Genomic DNA, 26961 nt, shown 5'->3' on the forward strand with positions numbered 1-26961 from the left:
CAGATAAAGGAGCTCAAATCTGGGCATCCATGAGGTGCAGTGGGCCATCAGCAGCAGCAGAATTGTATTCAGCCACAATCTGTAACCTCGAGGCCCGGCATATCCCCCACTCTACCATTACCATCAAGCAGGGTGATCAACCCAATTCGGTGAAGAGTGCAGGAGTGCATGCCAGAAGCAGCAGCAGGCATACCTCAAAATCAGGTGTCAACCTGGTGAAGCTACAGCCAGGACTACTTGCATGCCAAACAGTGTAAGTGTATGCGATACAAAGAGCAAGATAGAGAAAGATAGAATCTCACAACCAACCGATCAGATCTAAGCTCTGCAGTCCTGCCATATTCAGCAGTGAATGGCTGTGAACAATGATACAAATAACTGGAAGATGTCGCTCCACAAATATCCCCATCCTCAATGATGGGGTAGCCCAGCACATCAGTGCGAAAGATAAGTCTGAAGTATTTGCAGCAATCATCATCCAGAAGTGGTGAGTGGATAAACCATCTCGGCCTCCTCCTGAAGTCCCCAGCATTCCAGATGCCGGTCCTCCACCAATTCGAATCATTCCACGTGATATCAAGAAATGACTGAAGGCACTGGATACTGCAAAGGCGAAGGGAGCTGACAATATTTCACCAATAGTATTGAAAACTTGTGCTCTGTAACTTGCCGTGCCCCGAGCCAAGCTGTTTCAGTTCAGCTACAACATTGCCATCTCCCCGGCAATGTAGAAAATTGCTCAGGTATGGACCCATCCACAAAAAGTAGGACAAATCCAACCCGGCCAGTTACCACCCCATCAATCTACATTCAATCATCAGTAAAGTGATGGAAAGTATCATCGACAGTGCTATCAAGTGGCACTTGCTTAGCAATAACCTGCTCAGTGACGCTCAGTTTGGGTTTTGCCAGGGCCATACAGCTCCTGACATCATTACAGCCTTGGTGCAAACATGGATAAAAGAACTGAACTCCAGAGGTGAGGTGACAGTAACTGCCCTTGACATCAAGACAGCATTTGACCGAGTATGGTATCAAGGAGACCGAGCAAAACTGGATTCAATGTGAATCAGGGGTAAATCACTCCGCTGCTTGCAGCCATACATAGCACAAAGGAAAATGGTTGCAGTGGTTGGAGTTCTATTATCTGAGCTCCAGGACATCAATGCAGGAGTTCCTCAGGGTACTGTCCTCGGGCCAGCCATCTCCAGTTGCTTCATCAATGACCTTCCTTCAATCACCAAGTCAGAAGTGGGGATGTTTGCTGAAGATTACACAATGTTCTGCACCATTCATGACTCCTCAGATGCTGAAGCAGTCCGTGTAGAAATACAGCAAGACCTGGACAATATCCAGCCTTGGGCTGTTAAGTGCGAAATAACATTGGCGCCACACAAGTGCCAGGTAATGACTATCCCAAGCAAGAGAGAATCAAACCATCTCCCCTTAACATTCAATGGCATTAGCATCGCTGAATCCCCCACTATCAACATCCTAGGGACTACCATTGACCAGAAACTGAACTTAAAGAGCACTTAAACTACCGTGGCTATAAGAGCAGGTCAGAGGCTAGGAATCCTGCGGCGAGTAACTCACTTCCTAACTCTCCAAAGCCTGTCCACCATCTACATCCCATCAAAGTAATACAGCCCCTCACACCAATACATCAACTCAAAATAATACAGTAGCTCAAATTAATACAGCCCCTCAAAAACTAATACAGCCCCTCAAACTGATACAACCATGTCAAGAGTGTGGTGCAATACTCTCCACTTGCCTGAATGGATGTAGCTCCAAGAACACTCAAGAAGCACGACACCATTCAGGAGAAATCAGCACACTTGATTTTCACCCCATCTGCAAACATGCACTCCCTCCACAACCAATGCACAGTGGCAGCAGTGTGTACCATCTAACAAGATGCACTGCAGCAATGCACCAAGGCTCCTTCGACTGCAACTTCCAAACCGGCGACCTCTACCACCTGAAATTGCAGGGCAGCAAATGCATGGGAACGCCACAACCTGCAAGTTCCCCTCCAAGCCACACACCATCCTGACTTGGAACTATATCACTGCTCCTTCACTGTCGCTGGATCAAAATCCTAGAACTCCCTTTCCAACACACTGTGGATGTATCGGCCCCACATGGACTGCCGTGGTTCAAAAAGTTGGCTCACCACCAGCTTCTCAAGGGCAATTAGGGATAGGCAATAAATGCTGTCCTTGCCAGCGATGCCTGTTTGCCATAAACAAGGGGCTCTAATAGTTGGGGGGAATGCATTAGCTTCTGATCCAGTACTTACTTCATGTGCTGTCTTTGATTCAGGTACTGTATTAGTTTGAAGGACTGGGTTAGTTTGAGGTGATGCATTAGTTTGAGTTGCTGTATCAGTTTGAGTTGCTTTATTAGTTTTGAGGGGCTGTAATAATTTGAGCGACTGTATTATTTTGAGGTTGTGTATTGGTGTGAGAGGCTGTATTAGTTTGACGGGCTGTATTAATTTGAGGGGTTGCATTAATTTCGTGGCTGTATGAGTTTGCAGGACTGTATCTCTTTGTGTAGTCACATGCACAATTTCCTTCTTTAATAATTTCCCTGAATGTTCACAGTATAAGAGAGCAGTGACATCCCAGATTACAGTCCAGCAGTCCTGATAGGACACAGCAACATTCGGAATTTAATTACTAATGGTCACAGCAGAATGAAAGTCGTCACTGAATCCATTTGAGAAATTTTGATATATGTGACGGTGTTTTAGGAACATCACCATTTTTGGATGATTACAATTTCTAATTATCATGTGTTAATTTATCTGATCAGAAACTTCCAGTCTTTGGGTTGTTCGAATTTAATTAACATTAGTAAAAAGTGTCAGCAGAGAAATTGTGTGGGGGAAATTGAAGGGATTGAAGACCGATAAATCCCCAGGACCTGATGGTCTGCATCCCAGAGTATTTAAGAAAGTGGCCCAAGAAATAGTGGGTGCATTAGTGGTCATCTTCCAAGATTTTTTACACTATGGAACAGTTCCTACAGATTGGAGGAGATCTAATGTAACCCCACTATTTAAAAAGTTAGGTAGAGAGAAAGCAGGGAATTTTCGACCAGTCAGCCGAATGGCAGTAGTGGGGAAAATTCCAAAGTCCATTATCAAAGATTTTATAGCACAGCACCTGGAGAACAGAGGTAGAATCAGGCAGAGTCAGCATGGATTTACGAAAGGGAAATCATGCTTGACAAATATACGAGAGGATGTAACTCGTAGAGTTGATGAGGGGGAGCCAGTGGATATGGTTTATTTGGACTTTAAGATGGCTTTCAACAAATTCCCACATAAGAGATTAGCGTGTAAAACTAAGGCACATGGGATTGGGGGACAGTGTATTGCGATGGATAGAAATTTGGTTGGCAGAGAGGAAACAGAGTAGGGATAAATGGGTATTTTTCTGAATTGCAGGCAGTGACTAGTGGGGTACCGCAGGGATCGGTGCTAGGACCCTAACTATTCACAATATATGTTAATGATTTAGATGAGGGTACTAAATGTAATATCTCCAAATTTGCAGATGACACAAAACTGGGTGGGAGGGTCAGTTGTGAGGAGGATGCAGAGAGGCTTCAGGGTGATTTGGACAAGTTCAGGGAGTGGGCTAATGCATGGCAGATGCAGTATAATGTGGATAAGTGTGAGGTTATCCACTTTGGTAGCAAAAACAGGAAGGCAGATTATTATCTGAACAGCTATAAACTGAGAGAGGGGAATATGCAGCGAGACCTGGATGTTCTCACACACCAGTTGCTGAAGATAAGCATGCAGGTGCAACAGGCGGCAAAAAAGGCAAATGGTATGTTGATCTTCATAGCGAGAGGATTTGAGTACAGGAGCAGGGTTGTCTTACTGCATTTAATCAGGACTATCGTGAGGCCACACTTGGGATATTGTGTGCGGTTTTGGTCTCCTTGTCTGAGGAACGATGTTTTTGCTATTGAGGGAGTGCAGTGAAGGTTTACCAGACTGATTCCTGGGATGGTGGGACTAATGTATGAGGAGAGACTGAGTTGGTTAGGATTATTTTCACTGGAGTTCAGAACAGTGAGGGGGGATCTCATGGAAACCTATAAAATTCTAACAGGCCTTGACACGGTGGATGCAGGAAGGATGTTCCTGATGGTGGGGAGTCCGGAACCAGGGGTCATAGTCAAAGGATATGGGCTAAACCTTTCAGGACTGAGATGACGAGAAATCTCTTCATTCAGAGAGTGGTGAGCCTGTGGAATTCACGACCACAGAAAGCAGTTGAGGGCAAAACATTGTATGTTTTCAAGAAGGAGTTAGATATAGCTCTTGGTCTAAGGGTATCAAAGGGTATGGGGAGAAAGCGGGAACAGGTTACTTGAGTTGGATGATCAGCCATGATCATAATGAATGGCAGAGCAGGATCGAAGGGCGGAATGGCCTACTCCTGCTCCGATGTACGATGTTTTTCTGCAATCTCAGAGCTAAATAGATTCCATCACAAGAGGGACGTCACTTGTCGAGTGTAATCTGTCTGTTTAAAATGTAATATATATATATATATAATTTGATGAAAGTTGCAACCTCAATGTCCCCATGGAGTTCCTGCAAAATATAAATTGAAGGTTCTGGGACTGTATCATCTCAGAGTTTAATACAGAGAGATTGCCTGCAGAACGAAGGTGACAGATCACTTCACACAGAAAATACATCAACCAATTAACAATATCAAGAAAATATACTTTATCATCCTCACCATCGTTGGTGTTCCTGGTAAGTGAGTATAACCTAATATTGATTGGAACCTCCTAAGTGCAAATATTTTGGATGGAGCAGCTTTTGTCAGGTGTGTCCAGGAAGGTTTCCTGACTCAATATATAGATAGGCCGACTAGAGGGGAGACTATGTTGGATTTGCTGCTTGGCAATGAACCAGGACAGGTCGCAGATCTATCGGTGGGAGAGTATTTCGGTGATAGTGATCACAACTCCCTGACCTTCACTATCGTCATGGAGAAGAACAGGAGCAGACGGGATGGGAAAATATTTAATGGGGCAGTGGGAATTACAATGCTATTAGGCAGGAATTGGGGAGCATAACTTGGGAACAGATTTTCTCAGGGAAATGCATGACAGAAATGTGGAGATTGTTTCGGGAGCACTTGCTGCGACTGCTGGATAGGTGTGTGCTGATGAGGCAGGGAAGGGATGGTAGGGTGAAGGAACCTTGGATGACAAGAATGTGGAACAGCTACTCAAGTGGAAGAAAGAAGCTTACTTAAGGGTGAGGAAGCAAGGATCAGACAGGGCTCTAGAGGGTTACAAGGTAGCCAGGAAGGAATTGAAGAATGGACTTAGGAGAGCTAGAAGGGGACATGAAAAAGTCTTGGCGGGTAGGATTAAGGAAAATCCAAAGGCGTTCCACACTTCTGCGAAGAAGAAGAGGATGGCCAGAGTGAGGGTAGGGCCGATCAGGGATAGTGGAGGGAACTTGTGCCTGGAGTCGGAGGAGGTAGGGGAGGTCCTAAATTAATACTTTGCTTCAGTATTCACTAGTGAGAGGAACCTGGTCATTTGTGAGGACAGCGTGGAACAGGCTGATATGCTCGAACAGGTTGAGGTTAAGAGGGTGGATGTGTTGGAAATTTTGAATGATATGAGGACAGATAAGTCCCCGGGGCCAGACGGGATATCCCCAAGGATATTACGGGAAGCGAGCAAGAGATTTCCGCGCCTTTGCCGATGATCTTTGCGTCTTCACTGTCCACTGGAGAAGTGCCAGATGATTGGAGGGTGGCAAATGCTGTTCCCTTGTTCAAGAAAGGGAATAGGGATAACCCTCAGAATTCTAGACCAGTCAGTCTTACGTCGGTAGTGGGCAAATTATTGGAGAGGATTCTGAGAGACAGGATCTATGATTATTTGGAAAAGCATGGTTTGATTAGAGACAGTCAGCATGGCTTTGTGAGGGGCAGGTCATGTCTGACAAGCGTTATTGAATTATTTGAAGATGAGACAAAAAACATTGCTGAAGGAAGAGCAGTGGATGTGGTGTGTATGGATTTTAGCAAGGCGTTTGATAAGGTTCCCCATGGTAGGTTCATTCAGAAAGTAAGGAGGCATGGGATTCAGGGAAAGTTGGCTGTCTGGATACAAAATTGGCAGGCCCATAGAAGTCAGAGGGTGGTAGTAGATGAAAAGTATTCAGCATGGAGCTCGGTGACCAGTGGTGTTCCACAAGGATCTATTCTGGGACCTCTACTCTTTGTGATTTTTATAAATGGCTTGGATGAGGAAGTGGAAGGCTGGGTTAGCAATTTTGCCGATGACACAAAGGTTGCTGGAGTTGTGGATAGTGTGGACGGCTGTTGTCAGTTGCAATGGGACATTGACAGGATGCAGAGCTGGGCTGAGACGTGGCAGATGGAGTTCAACCTGGAAAAGTGTTGTGATTCATTTTGGAAGGTCGAATTTGAATGCGGAATACAGGCTTAAAGACAGGATTCTTGGTAGTGTGGAGGAACAGAGGGATCTTGTGATCCATTTCTCTCGATCGCTCAACGATGCCACCCAAGTTGATAGGGTTGTTAAGAAGACGTATGGTGTGTTGGCTTGCATTAACAGGGGGATTGAGTTCAAGAGCCACGAGGTTAAGCTGCAGCTCAATAAGGCCCTGGTTCAACCACACTTGGAATGTTGTGTTCAGCTCCGGTTGCCTCATTATAGGAAGGATGTGGAAACTTTAGGGAGGTTGCAGAGGAGATTTACCAGGATGCTGCCTGGACTGGAGGGCATGTCCTGCGAAGAAAGATTGAGGGAGCTCTGGCTTTGCTCATTGGAGCGAAGAAGGATGAGATGTGACTTGATAGAGGCATACAAGATGATTAGAGGCATAGATAGAGTGGATAGCCAGAGACTTTTTCCCAGAGTGGAACGGGCTATCACCAGGGGGCATAATTTTAACGTGATTTGAGGAAGGTTTCGGGGAGATGTCAGAGGTAGGTTCTTTACATAGAGAGTGGTGGGTGCGTGGAATGCGCTACCAGCGGTGGTAGTAGAAGCAGATACATTAGGGGCATTTAAGTGACACTTGGATAGGTACATAGATGACAGTAGAATTAAGGGTATGTTGTTAGTTTGATCTTAGAGTAGGTTAAAGGTTCGGCACAACATCGTGGGCCAAAGGGCCTGTACTGTGCTGCACTGTTCTATGTTCTATAACCTTTGATGTTGTGGATATCTGTATGTGAGCTGGTCTCTGGTTTCGGTCTGTGACTGATAATGTTGCATGTTCGTCTCCTAGTAACTTTTGTCCAGACACCTGATCAGTGATATTATTTCATTTCGTCAGATCTGTTGAATTATTCCACAGTTTTATTACATTACCTCAACTGAAATTAAGCCTCTGTTTGTAACTCACAGTCGTGCTGTATTACAACGTTATTGCCTTTATTTGAATTTTCTGTCGTGTTAAATCAGTGCAAGTAAATTTCAAAGGGAAGGTATTACTGCGCATATCTGTCACTGCAGAACTGTATTGAGTGTGGGTCACTAACTGGAGTGGAACACCTGATCCCAGTAATCATTTATTACGTTGAGGAGATGTCTCTGTCTGATTGTATGGAGTGTGGGTCACCAACTGGAGTGGAACACCTGATCCCAGTGACCATGTATTAATGGGAGTATTGATCACTGTCGAATTGTGTTGAGTGTGGGTCACTAACTGGAGTGGAACACCTGATCCCAGTGACCATGTATTACTGGAAGTACCTGACACTGCAGAACTGTACTGAGTTTGGGTCACTACCAGTGTGGAACAAAGTGTTCTACTTTTAAATCATTCTTTCAAGTGACAGATCTCTCCACTGCACGAAGCTGCCTCCACAAGAATACGAGAAAAAGGAGCAGGACTAGACCATATAGCCCACCAAACCTGCTCTGCCATTCAATGCGATCATTGCTGATCTTTGGCTTCAACTCCACTTTCTTGGCCTCTCCCCATACCCCTTGATTCACTGAGAGATTAAAGATATGTCAATACCAGCCTTAAATGTATTCAACGATGGAGCATCCACAACCCTCTGGGGTCGAGAATTCCAAAGATTCCCAACCATTTGATTGAAGTAATTTCTCCTCATCTCAGTCTTCAATGTGCAGCCCCTAATCCTGAGACTGTGCCCTCGTGTTTTAGGTTCCCCGACGAGCGGAAACAGTCGCTCAGCATCTACCCTATCCAGTCCCTTCAGAATTGTGTACGTTTCAGTGCGATCACACTCATTCTACTAAACTGCATAAAATATAGTCCCAATTTACTCAGCTTTTCATCATAGGACAACCCCCTCCTTCCAGGAACCAATTTAGTGAACCTTCGCTTTACTGCCTCCAGTGCAAGTATATTTTGGCTTAAATGTGGAGACCAAAACTGCACACAGTACTCCAGATGTTGTCTCACCAAAACCCTGTACAATTGTAGCAAGACTGCTTTATTCATCTGCTCCAATCCCCTTGCAATAAAGACCAACATGCCATTTGCCTTTTTAATTGCTCGTTGCACCTGCAGGCTCACCTTTCACTTCGTCTCTTTGAACAACACTTCATGCAAGTTTCACACCTTTCAAAAATATTATGCTTTTTTTATTTTTATGACCAAAGTGAATAACTTCATACTTCCCAACATTGTAGTATTACTGAGACTGTATTATTCTGATCAACTGTATTACTTTGAGGTGCTGTATTAATTTGAGAGACACTATTGGCATAAGAGTATGTATTGGTTTAAGTTGCTGTATTCATTTGAGTATCTGTTTTATTTCGAACTGCTGGAGTAGTTTGGCTTGCTGTATTAGTTTGAGGTTCTGAATTAGTTTGAGCTGCTGTATTAGTTTGAGGTGCTGTGCTGGCTGGAGAGATTTTATTTGTTTAAGATACTGTATTAGTCTGAGAGACGGCATTAGTTTGAGGAGATTTATTAGTCGGATCTTAAACATTAAATTGAGGCAATATGTTTGTTTGACTTTATTAGGTTATGCTTTTATTTGAGCGACTGTATTAATTTCAGGGGATGCATTAGTTTGAGGGACTGTATTAATTTGCGATGTTGTGTTCGTTTGAGGGACTGTATTCATTTGAGCTGCTCCTCACCGCTTTCTAAAGTATTAAGTCTTTTGTGACTGCCATAAGCTTTCTTTTTCTGCTTTATCTTATCCTGTAAGCGTCGATTTGGCCGTACCATCCTTTATCTTTATGGTGACAATTCAAGATTGCGCCTGTGGAATCTGACTTTGGAATTCCTCCCAATAGTTTGCGACTGATTTTCCTTCCAGCTGTGTCCAGACCACTTTCGCCAGATCACCTCTCAGCTTTGTAATGGCTGCGTTCCCCCAATTTAGAACTTTCACACCAGCTTTATCTTTAACCTGTCACGATTGCTTTGTCGCTTTTCTGTGTCATCACCACAGCTTACCCTTCCACTTAGATTTGTATTTATAGCAAACTTAGATACAATACTATCTGTTTCTTCATCTAATTCATTGACATACATTGTAAATGGCTGATGCCCAGCACTGATCCTTGCAGCACTGCACTATTCACTGCCTGACAACTGGTAAATGACCCGTTTTTGTCCACTCTTTCCTTCTTGCCCATTAAACACTCCATTATCCAAGCTCATATATTACCCCTGAATCCATGAGCTCTAATCTTGTCTATTAAACTTTTGTGTGGTACCTTATCGACTGCCTTTTTGGAAATCCAGGTATACTACATCTACAGGTTCCCCTTGATCTATCCTACTATGTACATGCTCAAAAAATACCCAATGAGTTTGTCAAGCAGGATTTTGCTTTGGTAAAATCACGTTGACTTGTTCTAATCATACGATGCTCTCTCAGTGCCTTGTTGAGACTGCCTTAATAATAGTATCCAGCATTTTTCTTAAGATGATGTCAGGTTAACTGGCTTGTAGTTCACTGTTTTCTCTCTTCCTCTTCTCTTGAAAAGCAGTGTAACATTTGTAAACTTCCAATCTCATGGGACCTTCCCCAAATCTAAAGCATTTTGGGAGTTCATAGCTGCTGCATCCTCTCTCTCTGCAGCTGTCACTTTTCGAACCTGAGGGTGTAGGCCATCTAGTCCTGGGGATTTGTTAGATTTTATTCCCGCAAATTTCTCCAATACCTCGTCGCTGCTGATATTAATTTTCTTAATTTCCTCACTTTATTAGCCCGAGGTTGCCGTCTATTTCTGGTATGAAACCTCTGTCTTCTATTGTAAAAACAGGCACTAAATATTTGTTTAACATCTCCGTGTTTTGTGAATGGAATCGGTGATGAAGGGGATGGCTTATTTCTGTTGGTTGAAGATGTTGTGCGATGTGAAATGCATTGATGTTGTTCGGTTTCCGATTAAACTGCACCAACTGAAACAGATGTTAACTATTAACTGACAGGTAAACAGCAGCACAGCACTGTTATAGTATTCTAATCCTCTAGATAATGACTTATTCTTACTGTCAGTATAGTCACTGTAAACACTGTCTGGTGCTGATTCATCTCCTTCCTCGCACGGTCCTGAGAATCTATGGGTCATGGGTGTTAAATGTTATCATCTTCCTGTTACATAGGATGAATGTTTGGCAGTGGTTGGTTACTATTCCAATTCTGCAATTGAGTCAGGTTTGATGAACCAGCTCTTATCTATGATTCAGAGTCTTTACACATGTAACCTGCAGTGCTCTCTAACCTGAGCTCAGTGAGGTGTGTTCCTGTGAGGAGAGACACCTGTAACTGAGGAACATGCATTTTGCGTTTTCATAACACACTGATCTATCTGTCTGCAGTAAATAATATCATTAGTGAACTGTTAATAATGAAATAAATAGTCCATTGTATCAATAAATAAAGCACTTCAATATCTGTAATATTATTAATGAATTGATGAATGGGAGATATAAAGACGTTTCGCAAAATCATTCCATGTACCCTCTTTGCAAGCCTAATAATCATTTTAACTGCCTCTATTCGATCATCCCTCAGCCTTCTCTTATGTCGTGGAAAGACCTTTCTGCTTGTATTTCTCTTCCTTTAGAAATGATTCCCTGAGTTTTGATCGTATTTCCATCGTCTTGTAACCTTCCATTCTAATTGAAATCATTTGTGAATCTGTAGCCCCTTTGATTAATTTATCAAATATCTGTCCCCTTTCAACCTTACATTTCCTGGAGTTGGTTTATGAAATCTTTCAATTATTTCAGTTAGTTCCTCCCCTCTCATATTCCTCTCACTTCTTCAGTCTCTGAATCCTCTTGAACTGCTGCATTCTGCCCCGACTGTCCCACAACACGTGTGTCGTCCTTCCTTCTGAGCTCGGAGCTGCTCTCCAGATGTCCATTTATATTTCTGTCCATGTCACTCTGCCCCTCTCTACTCAAAAGTCCGGTAACCCCGAGCAGCCCTTTAACTCATTGCAGACGGGATCTTTCCTGCCTCACAGCAGTAGGTCATTTCCTCGCCAATTTCCCTTGACAGTCTCCCATGGGTACATACACAGGGCGCCATTTTAGAATGTATTAGTTTGCCTCTGTTGGCTTGTCATTTCCACTGGAATTCCTCTCTCTCTCACTCGCTCTGAAGTACACAGACATTGGGATGGTGCAAATCCATGAAAGCACATACCTTGGTCCAAACATTTTCTTTATTCATTTCATGGGATGTGGGTGTCTCTGGCCAGGCCAGCATTTATTGACCATCTCTAATTGCCCATGAGAAGGTGGTGGTGAGCTGCCTTCTTGAATGCTGCAGTTCATGTGGGGTAGGTAGGGAGTTCCAGGAATTTGACCCAGCGACATTGAAGGAACAGCGATATAGTTGCAAGTCAGGATTGTGGTGGTGTTTCCTTACATTTGCTGCCCTTTTCCTTCTAGTTGATGGAGGTCACGGTTTTGGACGGTGCTGTTGAATGAGGTATGGTGCATTGCTGATGCGCATCTTGTAGATGCCACTGTGCATCGGTGGTGGAGGGAGTGAATATTTGTGAACGAGATGTGAATCAAGCGGGCTGATTTGTCCAGGAAGGTGTTGAACTTCTTGAGTATTGTGAGAGCTGCACCCATCCAAGCAAGTGGAGAGTCTTCCATCACACTCCTAACTTGTGCCTTGTCGAAGGTGGACAGGCTTTGGGGAGTCAGGAGATGAGTTAATCGAGACAGGATTCCTAGCCTCTGACCTGCTCTTGTTGTCATTGTAATAATATGGATTCTAGAGTTCAGTTTCTGGTCAATGATAACTGTCAGGATGTTACTTGTGGGGGCTTAAGCGATCGTAATGTCATTGAATATCAAGGGGAGATGTTTAGATTCTCTTTTGCTGATGACGTTCATTGCCTGGCATGTGTGTGGTGTGAATGTTACTTGCCACTTATCAGCCCAAGCCTGGATATTGTCCAGGTCTTGCTGTATTTCTACACAGACTGCTTCAGTATCTGAGGAGTCATGAATGGTGCTGAGTATTGTTCAAAGATCAGCGAACATCTCCACTTGTGACCTAACGATTGAAGGAATGTCATTCAAGAAGCAGCTTAAGATGGTTTGGCCTTGGACACTACCCTGAGGAACTCCTGCAGTGATGTCCTGGAGCTCAGATGATTGACCTCCAACAGCCACAGCCAACTTCCTTTGTGCTAAGTACGATTCCATCCAGTTGAGAGCTTTCCCCCTGATTCCCATTGACTCCAGTTTTGCTCGGGCTCCTTGGTGCCATATTCGATCAAGGACAATCACTCTCACCTCACTTCTTGAGTTCAGCTCTTTTGTCCTTGTTTGAACCCAGGCTGTAATGAGGTCAGGAGCTGAGAGGCACAGGCGGATCCCAAACTGAGCATCTCTGAGCAGGTAATTTCTAATCAAGTGCTGCTTGATAGCACTGTCAATGACACCTTCCATCATTTATTGATGAACCAGAGTAGACTGATGGTAATTGGCCGGGTTGTATTTGTTCTGCTTTTTGTGTACAAGACATACCTGGGCAATTTTCCACATTGTCAGTTAGATGCCAGGGTGGTAGCTGCACTGGAACAGCTTGGGCTAAGGGCGCAGCAAGTCCTGGAGCACAGGCATTCAGTGCTATTGCCGCAATGTTGCGAGGGCCCGCAGCATTTGCAGTATCCAGTGCCTTCAGGCGTTAGGTGATATCACATGGAGGGAATCGAATTGGCTGAATTCTGGCATCTGTCATCAGGAGAAGGTCGAGATGGGTCATCAACTCAGCACTTCTGGCTGAAGATTGTTGCAAATGCTTCAGCTTTAACTTTTGAACTAATGTGCTGGGTTTCCCCATCAGACACATCCTTGCTGTGTCTGATCCATGACCAAAATGTGGGAATGTCGATCCGGCGTTTCGATTCACTGTCAGATCACAGAGGGATTCCAATCCTGGGAGGAGGGAGGCGATTGTCAATTCAGAGTGTCTTTGTGAGGAGGGTAGTGTCTGATGGAGAAACCTGCCCCGTCAATGGTAAACCTCATATTTAACCAGCTGACCTACCTACTGGGTCTGATTGGTGTTCCCCGCCTGACCCAACCCTTTTAATCCTGGAAATTGGCAGTTTGGAGGTGTTGAGCTCATGTACGGAGAATGTTTGATCACTAATTTCCAGTCTCTTTCCCTTCTATCTCTTACAGTTAATTTACTGGCGATTGTGATCCTGGCCCAGGGAAAGTGTGGACTCTCCACCTGCACCACTCGCTACCTGGTGGCCATGCCAATGGCGGATCTACTGGCCATTATCACTGATATCATACTGTGGAGGAGCAGTTATTATTATTTGCCAGAATCTTTCCTGAACATCACCCCTGTGTGTAGTGTTATCACTGCCCTCCGTTTTGCAGCATCGGACTGTTCTGTCTGGTTCACCCTCACTTTTCCCTTTGATCGATTTGTGGCCATTTGTTGCCAGAAGCTGAAAACTAAATATTGCACTGAGAAAACTGCGGCTGTGGTTCTCGCGACAACCTGCATTTGCTGTGTTTCCAAAACATCCCCTTATACTTTACATGTGAGCCTGGAGAGATAATTGACAATGTACCATGGGGCTGTTATCTTAAGCTAAGCTATTAGACTGAGCCCGGATGGATGGCATTTGACTGGTCTGATGTGATTTTAACCCATTTCTCCCATTCACTTTAATACTGTTGCTGAACGCTCTGACAGTCAGACACATTTTCGTGGCCAGTCGAGTCCGTAAGGGACTGAGGGGTCAGAGCAAGGGCGAGAATCGCAGTGACCTAGAGATGGAGAGCAGAAGGAAGTCTGTGATTTTACTCTTCACCATATCCGGCAGCTTCATACTTATGTGGTTTACGTATTTTATATATTTCTCAATTTGTAACATAGCAGGGAAAAATCTTGAGGATGACATTGATCCTACCTATGTCTTTGGACAGATTGATTTCATGTTGCATGTTCTAAGATGCTGCATAAACACATGCATTTATGTGACAACACTGTCCAAGTTCAGAGAGCAGATCAAGTGCATGATAAAATATCCGGTTATATCAATTATACAATTAATTAATAAACAACGCAACTGAGGCGGATCCCAGTATTTCCAGTCCATGAATGTACAGCAGCCGACAGCCTTGGTGCCTCAGCTTGCTGGCTGTTCTGATGGAGGAGGCCGAGTCCCTACCTGGTCCCATGTTAGCTGATAACCGTTCTCTCTCCTCAGCTTCTGTCAGTCCCTCCCTTAAAATCTCCTGTCGTCGCACCTCTCCTCAATAAAACAACCCTTAATCCCTCTGTCCGTGGAATCACCCTATCTTCAACTTCTTTCCTCTTTAAAGTCTTTGAAGATATTGCCATCTCACAGGTCCATGCTTGTTGTTCCTGGACATCTATATTTGAATCCCTCCAATCAGGTTCCAACCTGGCACGTTGGAAAATGGCTCGTATTATAGCCCCAAGGACTCTGCAAGAGGATAAGTGTGTGTTTGGGTGTGTAGTAGTGGGGGGTCACTATAGGGTTGGTAACTGCTGTGTGATGGGTCTGTTTGCTCACACTGCTGGAAAAGAGGATGAGCCGTCATCAAGGTTGTGCGCTGAGGACCATCAGTGACTCCACCGACAAAACTGGCCTGTCCTCAGGTGCCAAGTCAGGAAGCCGGATGTGTTCAGCAATGTGCGATGGAGGCAATAGACAACCTCATAACGATTCATTTACAGCCATCTTGCTGTCCATTCACAGAGTGAAATAAAGACTTATCTAAATGCCTCAACTCTGTCACGTCCTTTCCAGTTGTGGTCCCTTGTGAGCGGCTGCATTGCCGCTAGTGACCAGAGCAGATCATCTGTTAATGAGGGCTCTCATCACATTTAACATGTTAATGAGGGCTGTGGTCACACTGGTATCACACTGAGGGGAAGGGGGAGGTCAGCAGCTCACCATTAATGTATAATGGTGCAGAGCCTTCAGACATTGAAGCTGAATTGTTTGAACAAAGGATCTGTTAATTATTTAACACAAAGCATGTAAGATTCACCCGTGAGATCGAATTTCTCCTGGACTGGTGCAGGTCTCTCCTCAGGCCTTGAGGAGCCACTGTCCACACTTGGAGCACCCTGAGGGAGCCGCCAGATGTGGATGGCAGCTTCTCTTCCTCCCTATGAAGTCACTCTTGTATCTCCCTGCTCACAACAGAAGTACCAGGAGCTGCAGAAGCCTCGGGGCTCCTTTTCCTTCCCTCATCTTGCCACTACTACATTGAGATCATGGTCAGGTTGATGGTGTGCAGGTCTGCACGCATCTCTGAGATCTGGCTCTCCATGATGGTCGCCAACCTCTCAATGAGGAGCACTGCCCTCACTGGCCTGAGACATGGCAGCAGTCATGGCATGCATAGACTCCTCCATCGTCCACTCATGGCTGCACATGACCTCTGGCATCTCAGCCAGATGTTGCCTTACCTCTCTTGGGAACTCCAGCACATCTTGTGCTGTTCGCACCAGAGAGTCGTCATCATCCTGGGTTTTGTCATGGGCCTGGCCACCCACAGGCCTCCAACTGTTGGAGGACTAGGCACGGGTGCATTTGTGGTCCTCTCACCAGCTTGTGATCCTGATTGTGATACTAAGTGCGTGCACACTGACGTAAAAATATCTGCTGGTGGAGACTGCAAGAGGCTGATGGGATGGTGCATCCTCCTCCTCAGTGGTGAACGACTGTCCCTCTGTGGCTGTGAACCCCTGCGAATGGCTACCTGCATGAGAGAAGATGAACATAGATAGGTTTGAATGCGCAGATCTTCTGATTCACAACCGTGTTGTCTGGCTCTCCAATATTAATACACATGCTGATGGGAGGCAATCTTCACTCTCTTGTGCTGAAACTCCAATCTCCCCGTTCGATATTGCCCCGGTCACCCTGGATGCCCACCAGCTCCAAGGTGGGTGCACCTAGACATGGGAGTTCTCCTCATGTCTGGGACATCTCCGTCCTATCATGGGCTGCCTGTCCTGCAAGAGAAGGATGGAGATGGTTGAGAATGGCACAGAGATCAACATGACAGTTCTGCTCATTTCAACCTCGCATCCCCTACTGGGGAATCTGATATCTTTCATGCCAGCACTTACTTTCAGGGGATTAAGGTGGGTCTGCTATGAATGAAGGTGGCCTGTGGCCGGGAGACAGCCATACATCCATCAGGAAGAGGCAGGACCCGAGGCACTCAGCCAGCTCCGCGCTGCTTCCCTCCTCATGTTGTGCAACCTCCCACATAGTCACATGCAAATCTCAGGAAGCTGATTGGAATGCAGCACTCGCCTTGGCAGACCCTCTTCCTGCACTGGACCCATGTTGCACTGGGCGACCTCACAGCTGCTAACCTCCTCTGTGATGTCCACCCAGGTTTGCTTGGTCAGACAGGTGGGCCTTTTCTTGCCATCATAGGGGGAAAGAGCCTCCTGCCTTTCCCTGGCAGGCTGGAGGAGATTCTGCCAGTGAGACCACCCTGTGTCTTCGTTCTGACATCGTCTTCTGCCCTGGGTTTTCTTATGAGGAAAGGTTGAGCAGTTTGGGCATATACTCATTGTAGCTCTCTGGGGTTTCAAGAATTTCAAGATTCATTCCCCTTTGAGAGAAGAAATTCTTCCTCATCATTGGCTGAAATGTGTGACGCTATACCCTGAACTTTGCCCCATAGTTCAGATTACCCGACCAGTGTCTCCCATGTGAAACCCCCTCAGAATCTTATCTTTCAGTAAAATTACCTCTCATTCTTCCTAACACCAAAGTGTAATGTCCCAAACTGCGAAAGCTTTCCTTACATTTAAAATTCTCTGGTACAGCAAGACCGAATCAACAATTTGATATAGGAAAATTGGAATGTTCAGAAACTGATCTTTGGGAGACTAGGATTGTCCTGATTGTCATTCATTAATATAGATGTTTAAATAAATTGTGATGTACAATAAACACGGGGCAAATAAGGTCTGTTCTTGCTGTGTGCAACTGACTGGCACTAATTGGATAATGTAATCTGAGAGTCTCTGAGTCGGTTTCAATTGAAGCAATAGAAAACATTCTTTGTCACATAAAAGCTGTGTTTGATAAATTATTTGAACTCATCACTGACTTCATATCTGCAGTCAGGACAAATTCAGATATCACTGAATTCATCTGTACTGTAACTACCCATCCAGATATATCACTGACCTCACTTCTACAGTAACTGTCCATCCCTGACATTTCAATTCTCGTTCAAACCTGCTGCCACATTACAGAGGTCATTTCAAAATGTTTACCCCACAACCAGCTGGACAACTTGTTCTTTCTGCTCTTCAAATGCCTGTCTGACCAACAGCCCACCTGTTACAGTACAGCCACTGTGCTCATGCAAACCATCTTTAAATGACGTGGCAGTGAACTTGGGGGCCAAGTCTCAGAGATACTTGAGGTGCCGAGGATCCATTTGCAATCAGTTCCTCACGAGCAGGTGAAAATTTTAGTTCTGCAGAGTATCTCCAAACTGGCCTCACACACACACACGGCAATAGTTGTGTCCTTTCTCCTCACTTACCAGTCCCTTTAGTAAAGTATGTCAGTGACATCAGGCGATCACTGGCCGAGGACACACAATGTGCTCTGATTTCAATGGGGGAGCTGATGGACACGCTGAACAAACAGTTACCATTTGGAATAAAAACAAGAAATGCTGGAACCACTCAGCACGTTTGGCAGCATCTGTGGAAAGAGAAGCAGAGTTCATCTTTTGGGTCAGTGACCCTTCTTCGGAAGTGACAAATATTAGAAATGTCTCAGGTTATAAACAAGTGAGGTTGGGGTGGGGCAAGAGATAACAAAGGAGAACGTGTAGATTGGACAAGGCCACATAGCTGACCAAAAGGTCATGAAGCTAAGGCAAACAATATGTTAAAGACAAAGCATTAGTACAGATAGGGTATTAATGCACTGAATATTGAACAGCAGCAAGTGCAAACATGAAAACAAAAACAGTGGGTAAGCAAACTGAACAAACTAAGATGAAATGAAATAAATACAAAAAAATAAAAGATTGTAAAAAATGTAAAAAAGAAAAAAAGGAAAAATAACTAAAAATGAATGTAAAATGGGAGGCTGTCATGCTCTGAAATTATTGAACTGAAAGTTCAGTCCGGCAGGCTGTAGTGTGCCTAATCGGTCGATGAGATGCTGTTCCTCGAGTTTGCATTGATGTTCACTGGAACACTGCAGCAATCCCAGGACAGAGATGTGAGCGTGAGAGCAGGGGGGAGAGTTGAAATGGCAAGCAACCGGATGCTCAGGGTCCTACTTGTGGACTGGGTGGAGGTGTTCCGTAATGTGGTCACCCAGTCTGCGCTTGGTCTCCCCACGGTCGAGGAGACCACATTGTGCGCAGCGAATACAGTATACTAAATTGAAAGAAGTGCAAGTAAATCGCTGCTTCAGCTGAAAGGAGTGTTTAGGGGCTTGGATAGTGAGGAGAGAGGTAAATGGGCAGGTATTACACCTCCTGCGATTGCAGGGGAAGGTGCCATGGGACGGGGATGAAGTGGTGGGGGTAATGGAAGAGTGGACCAGGGTATCACGGAGGGAACGATCCCTTCGGAATGCTGACAGGGAAAGGGAGGGGAAGATGCATTTGGTAGTGGCATCACGCTGGAGGTGGTGGAAATGGCGGAGGATGATCCTTTGGATATGGACGCTGATGGGTGGAAAGTAAGGACAAGGAACCAGCAGAACCTGTCCTGTCAGAAAGAATATGACACATGATTCAATTCTTCAATCCCAGGATACAGTCTGTGGGCTGCACCAGCTGATAACTCACCCCAAGTCAGCAAAGGCAGTGACATCATTATTCCCACAGTTAGTTAGTGCGTTCCTCATTCATCTGAGCTCCTGCATTAATCTTTCTCTGTTCAATGGTTTTGGTTCTGATGCCCAATCCGATCAGTGAGAATTTACAGTAGATGCTCAAACATCTGAAAACATCAGTGTGTGTGTGAACTGTGAGGAGGCAAGAAAGGAACTGATTGCTCGAACAAATAATGAGTCCGTGCTTAACAACATGGTGGAGAGCGGAGGATGGGACCTGATGATGGATCTCTGCAAGTCCCACAAGGGGGTTTGTCCTGCTGGCCAGGGCAATGGTGAAATATGCTGGCCCCAGTCTGACCGACATTGTTAAACAGTTGGCAGGGGGGATTTATACCATCCAAGACTGTCAGACAGTCACCGTGGCTTCCTTCTTTGGAGAGAGAGCTGCTAAAATTTCCACTGGTTTCTCAGCTGCAGCTCACAGACACTCTGGCGAGCAGATTGTGAAACTGTTTGCTCTTTGCTTCTCCAGTTGCCCGGTTGCTGTGTGTCAGATGACTGTACAATGTCAGAATTGGAACACATCACAAGTCTGAATAATAACAGTCTCGCTCAGCCGTTTAACATGGCGCTGGAGCCTGTGAAGTGGCGCTGGCAGCCTTTGCCAAGGCAGCTCGCCCGCCCCTCCACATCACCGGGAGGGCAGTCGGCCTGGCCATGTTAATAAGCCGCTGCATATAAGATCGCGGTGGCTCCACGCAGTGAAACTGGCCTGTACAAGCCACCATCTTTTCCGGTGGTGGCCGAACTCGGCGGTGGCAACATCGAATCCAGTCCAACATGTTCACACAGTATTCTTCCCAATGTTTAATGTAATGCAGTATATTTTCAATATTTTGCATTTCTACATTTGCTAACATCAAAAATTCAATTCCGGTATTGGCGGGATCGACATTAAAAACTGCACGAACCAGAGAAATTTATTATTTTAATAACTATTGGGAATAACAGATAATACAAATCACTCGATCTGACAAGAATGATGTGAAGTGGGAACCAGTTTATTGACAAATTTAATATTTCAATGAGCTGACGTGATTCGTCCATTCAGCACCATTTCAATCCAGAACTCAGGGCTCTGTTTAACAGGATTGCATGAAAAGTGAACCAATAAACAGGGCAAGACACCATCACAATATAAGACATGAGGACAACACAAGATTATATTTATTTTATCATTCATAAGAATAATAAGAAATAGGAGCAGCTTTAGGCCATTCGGCCCCTCAAGCTTGCTTCGCCATTCAATAGCTGATCTGATTGTGGCCTTATCTCCACCTTCCTGCCTGCTCCCGATAACTCTTGACTCCTTTCTCAATCAAAAATCTGCCTAAATCAGCCTTGAATATATTTAATGACCCAGCCTCCACTACTGTGTAGGGAAGAGAGTTCCAAAGATTAACACCCTCTGAGAGAAGAAATTCCTCATCTCTATATTAAATGGGAGACCCCTTAATTTGAAACTGTGCCCCCTAGTTCTAGATTCCCCCACAAGGGGAAACATACTCTCAGCATCCGCCCTGTCAAGCCCCTTCAGAATCTTTAATGTTTCAATAAGATCATCTCTCATTCTTCTAAACTCCAATACATTCAGGTCCAACCTGCTCAACCTTTCCTCATAAGACAACCCCTTCATCCCAGGAATCAGCCTGGTGAACCTTCCCTGAACTAATTCCAATGTAAGTAGATCCCTCCTTAAGGAAGGAGACCAAAACTGAACGTAGTACTCCAGGTGTGGTATCCACAACACCCTGTACAGTTGTGGCAAGACTTCCTTTCTTTTCTACTCCATTCCCCTTGCAATAAATGACAGCATTCCATTTGCCTTCCTAATTGCTTGCTCTACCTGCATGCTGACTTGTTGTGATGTACAAGGACAACCAGATTCCTCTGTCCCGCAGCATTCTGCAGTTTCTCTCCATTTAAATAATTGCCTGCTTTTCCACCATTCCCCTGAAAGTGGACAAACTCGCATTTTCCCCCATTATACTCAATCTGCCAAATAGTGCCTCGTCACTTAACCGATCCATAGCCCATTTGAGACGCTTTGGGCTGAATTTACTGACCCTGAGGCCGGGACCAGTGTGGGACTGGGAAAGGGCGTCATCCCCGTCCGTCACATTGGTGCCAGCCACACCATGATTGCACAGTGGGTTGCCAATTTGCATAGGGGAGGTGCAGGTCGCCCCCCCCCCACCCCCCCCCCCCCCAAGTCAAGTGGGGAGGTGGGAGGCGAATCATTGTTTCCAGCCTCAGATGACTCCAGAGAAGGTTCTGATGCCATATTTGAAGGCCTGTCACCCTTGAATTCACTCCTGCCTTGGATTCATTGCCATCTTGGTGCAGTCTACAACTTTGTCCAACTGGTTCCTGTGCACCCCACCCACCGAGGAGGGCAGAAGACAATGGCCGAGTCAATCCCAGGGTGGCCCCACGGTTCAGTGATGCCACTCTGCAGATTCTCCTCCAAGCTGCAAGGGAAATACGGGTGTTTCACTTCCCACCAGGATGGTAAGAAGGGGTCCTCCCACCTGACCAAGCAAGCCTGGGTGGAGATCGCAGTGGAGGTGAGCAGCCGTGGGGGTCACCCAGTGCAACTGTGTCCAATGCAGGAAGATGGTCAATGACCTCTTGCGTTCTGCCAAGTTAGTGTTCCATTCCAATCACCTTTCTCCCCTTTACATGTGACTGTGCGTGAGGTTGTACGACATGGGGAGGGTAGAAGGACTAAAAATTGGCTGAGTGGCTCGTGTTTCGCCTCTTGCTGACAGATGCATGGCTGTCTATCGGCTACAGGCCACCTTCCTTCGTAGCTCACCCCCCTTAAGATCCCTTACAGCCTGTGTCGGCCTGAGAGACATCAACTTCTCAGTAGGGGATAAGGGACTGAAATCAATAGAACTGTCATGTTGAATTCTGTGCCATTCTCAACCATCTCCGTCCTTCCTTTTGCAGGAAAAGAGGGCCAATAATAGCAGGGAGATGATCCGGACAGGAGGAGCACTTCCAGATCTATGTTCACTCACCTCCGCCAAGGAAGAGGCCTTGGAGATGGCGGGCACGCAGGGCAGCCATGCAATATTGAACGGGGGGATTGGAGTCTCTGGACAAGAGAGTGAGGATATTCTCCCATTGGCATGAACATCAATGCTGGAGACCCACATAACGCTTGGTTGGCATCAAGAGATCTGCACAGCTTAACCCACGTATGTTTGTTTTCTCTTATGTAGGTAGCTATTCACAGGGTTTCACGGCCACAGAGGGGCAGATGTCCACCTCTGAGGAGGAGGACCACTCACCATAGATGCTTTCCCCTCAATGTGTACCCAGTTGGCGTTGAAATCAGGGTCACAAGCTGGTGCGAGCACCACACACTAGCTGAAGCTGAAACAGCCAAGATCTCCAACTGTTGGAGTACTGTGGTTGGCCCGGCTCATACCTAGCCCCAGGATCATGACAAGGCTCTGGTGTTGACAGCACAGTACATGCTGGAGTTCCAGAGAGAGGTAAGACAACATCTGGTGGAGATGCCGGAGATCATGCGCAGCCATGGGGAGACGATGGAGGCGTCTATCCATGCCTTGATTGCTGCCATGTCTCGGGACTATCAGTACATTGATTCCTCCATTGAGAGGTTGGCGAGCATCAAGAAGAGCCAGATCCCCCAGACGCATGTGGACCTGCGGACCATCAACCTGGCCTTTAGCTCAATGCAGCAGTTGCAAGCCAAGAGCAGCAACGGGAGCCCGGAGGCTTCTGCAGCTCCTGATCCTTCTCTGGTGAGCAGATGGGGTCAAGAGAGCCTTCAAACGGAGTCGGAGAGGCCGCTACTCATATCTGTTGGCACCCCTCGGGGCACTCGGAGTGTGGACACTGGCTCAGCAGCCCCCCGGGCAGTGAGCCCAGCTTCAGCACCCGCAATGCCTGAGGAGAGTCCGGCACCAGTCCAGGACACCCCCAGGCAGCCGGGGCCTTCCACGCCTCAGGCAGCCTGAGGACGCCTGTCAAAGTCATCACAGATCAAGGGTCATCCTGATCAGCAGCTGCCTCCAGCCCAGCTGCTGTCGCAGGGGTCACACTGTGTAACAGCACCTATAAATGTATTAAAAAGAGCCCATAGACACACTTTTGAGACGCGGGGGTGAAGGTTAATGTTTTGTGTAATATAATTCAAAGATTCTTTATTCAAGCCACGAGGCTTCATTATCTGAAGGCCATGTGCCGTTGTACCTTAACTGTGAGCTTCTGACCTCCTCCTTCCCCCTTAGTAGGATACCAATGCGACCACAGCACTCATTAACATGCCAATGTGATGACAGCCCTCGCTGACATATGATCTACTCTGGTCACTAGCAGCATTTCAGCCGCTCGCAAGTGATCACAAATAGAAAGGATGTGACACAGTTGAGGCATTAAGATGAGCCTTTACTTCATTCTGTGAATGGACACCACGATGGCTGTAAATGAGTCGTTATCTGTTTGTCTCTTGTCTCATTACGCATTGCTGAACCCACCCGGCCTCCTGCCTTGGCACCTGTGGATGTACAATTCTGTCAGCAGGGTCTCAAATGGAACTCAGAGTCCAATTGTGAGCAAACAGTCCCATCACACAGCAGTTGCCAACCATGTACAGGCCCCCCACCATCAACCACTCAAACCCACACTTAGCCCCTTGCAGAGTTTCCAGGATGCCGAACCCCCTTGCAGAAGCCCCAGGATCCCAGATCCCCTTGTGGATCCCCTGGGACCCCGGATCCCCTGTGAATCCCCCAGGACACCAAATCGCCTTGCATAGCCCCTGGGAACACGGATCCCCTTGCAGAAGCCACCGGCACTCCAGACCTCCTTGCAGAGGCTCTGCCAGTATAATAAGAGGCATTTTGCGACTGTCTTGCAGAACCTGATTGGCAAGATTCAAATATGGACGTCCGGGAACAACAAGCATAGATTTGTGAGATAGCTGCAAGGACTTCCGAGATTAAAGACCAGCTGGAAATAGGGTGATTCCATGAACAGTTGGGTTAAGGGTTGTTTTATTCAGGAGAGGTGTGAGCACAGCAAATCTTAAGGTAGAGGCTGACAGAAGCTGAGGAGAGTGAACTGTTATCAGCTAACATGGGGACCAGTAGGGAAGTGGACTCCTCCATCTGAGTAGCCACCAAGCTGAGGCACCAGGGCTGTCACCTCCTATACATTCATGGATTGGAAACACTGGGTCCCACCTCTGGGCTGCTCTCAGTTGTTTCATTTTCTAATTAATTGAATAATTGATGTAACTGGATATTTCACCGCGTTCTTGACCTGCTCCCTGAACTTGGACTGTGTCACCCCATAAATAAATGTGTTTGTGCAGCAACTTAGAATTTGCAACATGAATCCTACTTGTCCAAAGACATAGGAAGGATCACTGTAATCCTCGAGATTTATCACTGCAATATTACAAATTGAGAAATATATAAAATGCGTCAACCACAGAAGTATGAAGCTGCCGGATATGGTGAAGAGTAAAATCACAGACTTCCTTCTGCTCTCCATCTCTGGGTCACTGCGATTCTCTTCATTGCTCTGACCCCTCAGTCTCTTACGGACTCGACTGGCCACTAAAATGTGTCTGACTGTCAGAGCGTTGAACAACAGAATTAAAACGAATGGGAGAAATGGGGTTAAAACCGTATCCAGCCAGTCAAATGCCACTCCTGCAGGCTGATTATAATAGTTTGGGCTTATTTCACAGCCCCATCGGACATTGTCGATTATCACTCCAGGTACATACAGAAAGCAGTAGGGGATGTTTTGTAAACAGAGCAGAATGCAGGTTGTTGCTAGAACCACAGCCGCAGTTTTCTCGGTGCAATATTTAGTTTTCAGCTTCTGGCAACAAATGGCCACAAATCGATCGAAGGAGAAAGTGACGGTGAACCAGACAGAACAGTCTGTGGCTTCATAACGGAGGGCAGCAATAAAACTACACACAGGGGTGATGTTCAGGACAGATTCTGGGAAATAATAATAACTGCTCCGCCACAGTATGACATCAGTGATAATGAGCAGGAGATCTGTCGTTGCCATGGCCACCAGGTAGCGAGTGGTGCAGGTGGAGAGTCCGCACTTTCCCCGGGACAGGATCACAATCGCCAGTAAATTAGCTGTAAGAGAGAGAAGGGAAAGAGACTGGAAATTACTAATCAAGCATTCTCCGTGACTGAGCTCAGACAGTAAGGGCTCGACTTTAACAACAAAAATGGGTCGGTTGAAATTGCGCCAGCATTTAAAACTTACAAATCTCAACCATGACCTGAACCCACCTCCAACCTGGCCACTTGCAGAAGAGGGACAGGAGGGGAACATCAACTGCACCCAGGAGGCAGGTCAGCTTGTTAAATATTTTAATGAGGATTCTCGCCTCTGATTTAACCTGCTTTACAGGTTTACCATTGACGGGGCAGGTTTCTCCATCAGACACTACCCTCCACACAAAGGCACTTCGATTGACAATCACGTCCTCCCTCCCGGGATTGGAATCCCTCCATGATCTGGGGTGAATCAAAATCCCGGATCGACACTCCCAATATTGGATCATAGATCAGACACCCTAAGGGTTGAACAAATCTCCCCCGTGCCCGGGATTTGCACCACCCTAGTGTCCGGGATTGGACTCTCCTGAGATTGGATGCTTCTATTAGACTGGGTCCACTCCTTCAGGAAAGGAGAATACCCAGGGGTTGGGAATTGGACAGCCCCTGATTGGACAACTCCCCCTCGGATCATGGTTAGGACATACTTTGTCCTGTGGCCCTCTCCATGTCGTGCAATTGGAAGCCAAGCCTGCCTATCAGGCTTACTTCCAAGTGGAGACCACAAAGACACACATTCAAACATTATAGCATACTGAAACTCTGTCCTCACTCTCTCCCACCTGCCAACATATCTGCAGCTGTTAATATCCAGGTCTAAGTATCTGAGCAAAATCAAAATACTGAAACTGCTGCTGGAAGCCCTCGCGGTGGTACAGGGTGTCCAATCAGGAGTGCCCCCAACCTCCAAGCAGGCCGCCAGGTATTACTGGCAGTCTCCCCTTTAGGCAGATTGTCCCTCAGTCAAATGGCAGTGAAAGTGGGAAGTGACCCTTAAGTGGCCATTAATTCGCCACCTGAGGGCCTCGATTGGCCTAAGGGCAGGCAGCGGGTGCGGGTAGGCAATGGGTGCGGTACACCATCACTATCCTAACTGATTGTACGCCCCTTGCCTCCCAACTCACCTCCAGGGGAGGGGGAGAGGGGGTGGTGGTGGGAGGTGTAAAAGTCCAGCCAATGTTGCAGCTCGATAAACCTTCATCAGAACAGCAAGTTATTCGAGATTAAGAGTTTTGAAGCAATGTTAGAGTCAGAGACAAGTTGTGTAGGGGAAGCAAAGAACAAAATGTGTGATCCAGTGGAGGGCAGGAGTGATTCAGTGACAAACACCCTGATTGTGCAAGGAGAATGGGACAATTAAAGAAAAAGAGGAGGTATCTACAGGAAGAGGAAATGGTTACATCAGATAAACAGTGGGAGCGGG

General features: G+C 46.1%; 1 protein-coding gene across 1 annotated transcript; it reads right to left on the minus strand.

Annotated features, from left to right (window-relative positions):
• Nucleotides 1-24648: 24648 nt before the first annotated feature.
• Nucleotides 24649-26207, minus strand: LOC137355974 (neuropeptides capa receptor-like). The gene is made up of 2 exons (XM_068021677.1): nucleotides 26186-26207; nucleotides 24649-25550 (listed from the first exon to the last, which is right to left on the minus strand). The coding sequence occupies exons 1-2, from the start codon at nucleotides 26205-26207 to the stop codon at nucleotides 24649-24651; spliced, it is 924 nt and encodes a 307-aa protein (XP_067877778.1).
• Nucleotides 26208-26961: the final 754 nt, after the last annotated feature.

This window comes from Heterodontus francisci, chromosome 44 (assembly GCF_036365525.1).
Source record: "Heterodontus francisci isolate sHetFra1 chromosome 44, sHetFra1.hap1, whole genome shotgun sequence".
Lineage (NCBI taxonomy): Eukaryota > Metazoa > Chordata > Chondrichthyes > Heterodontiformes > Heterodontidae > Heterodontus > Heterodontus francisci.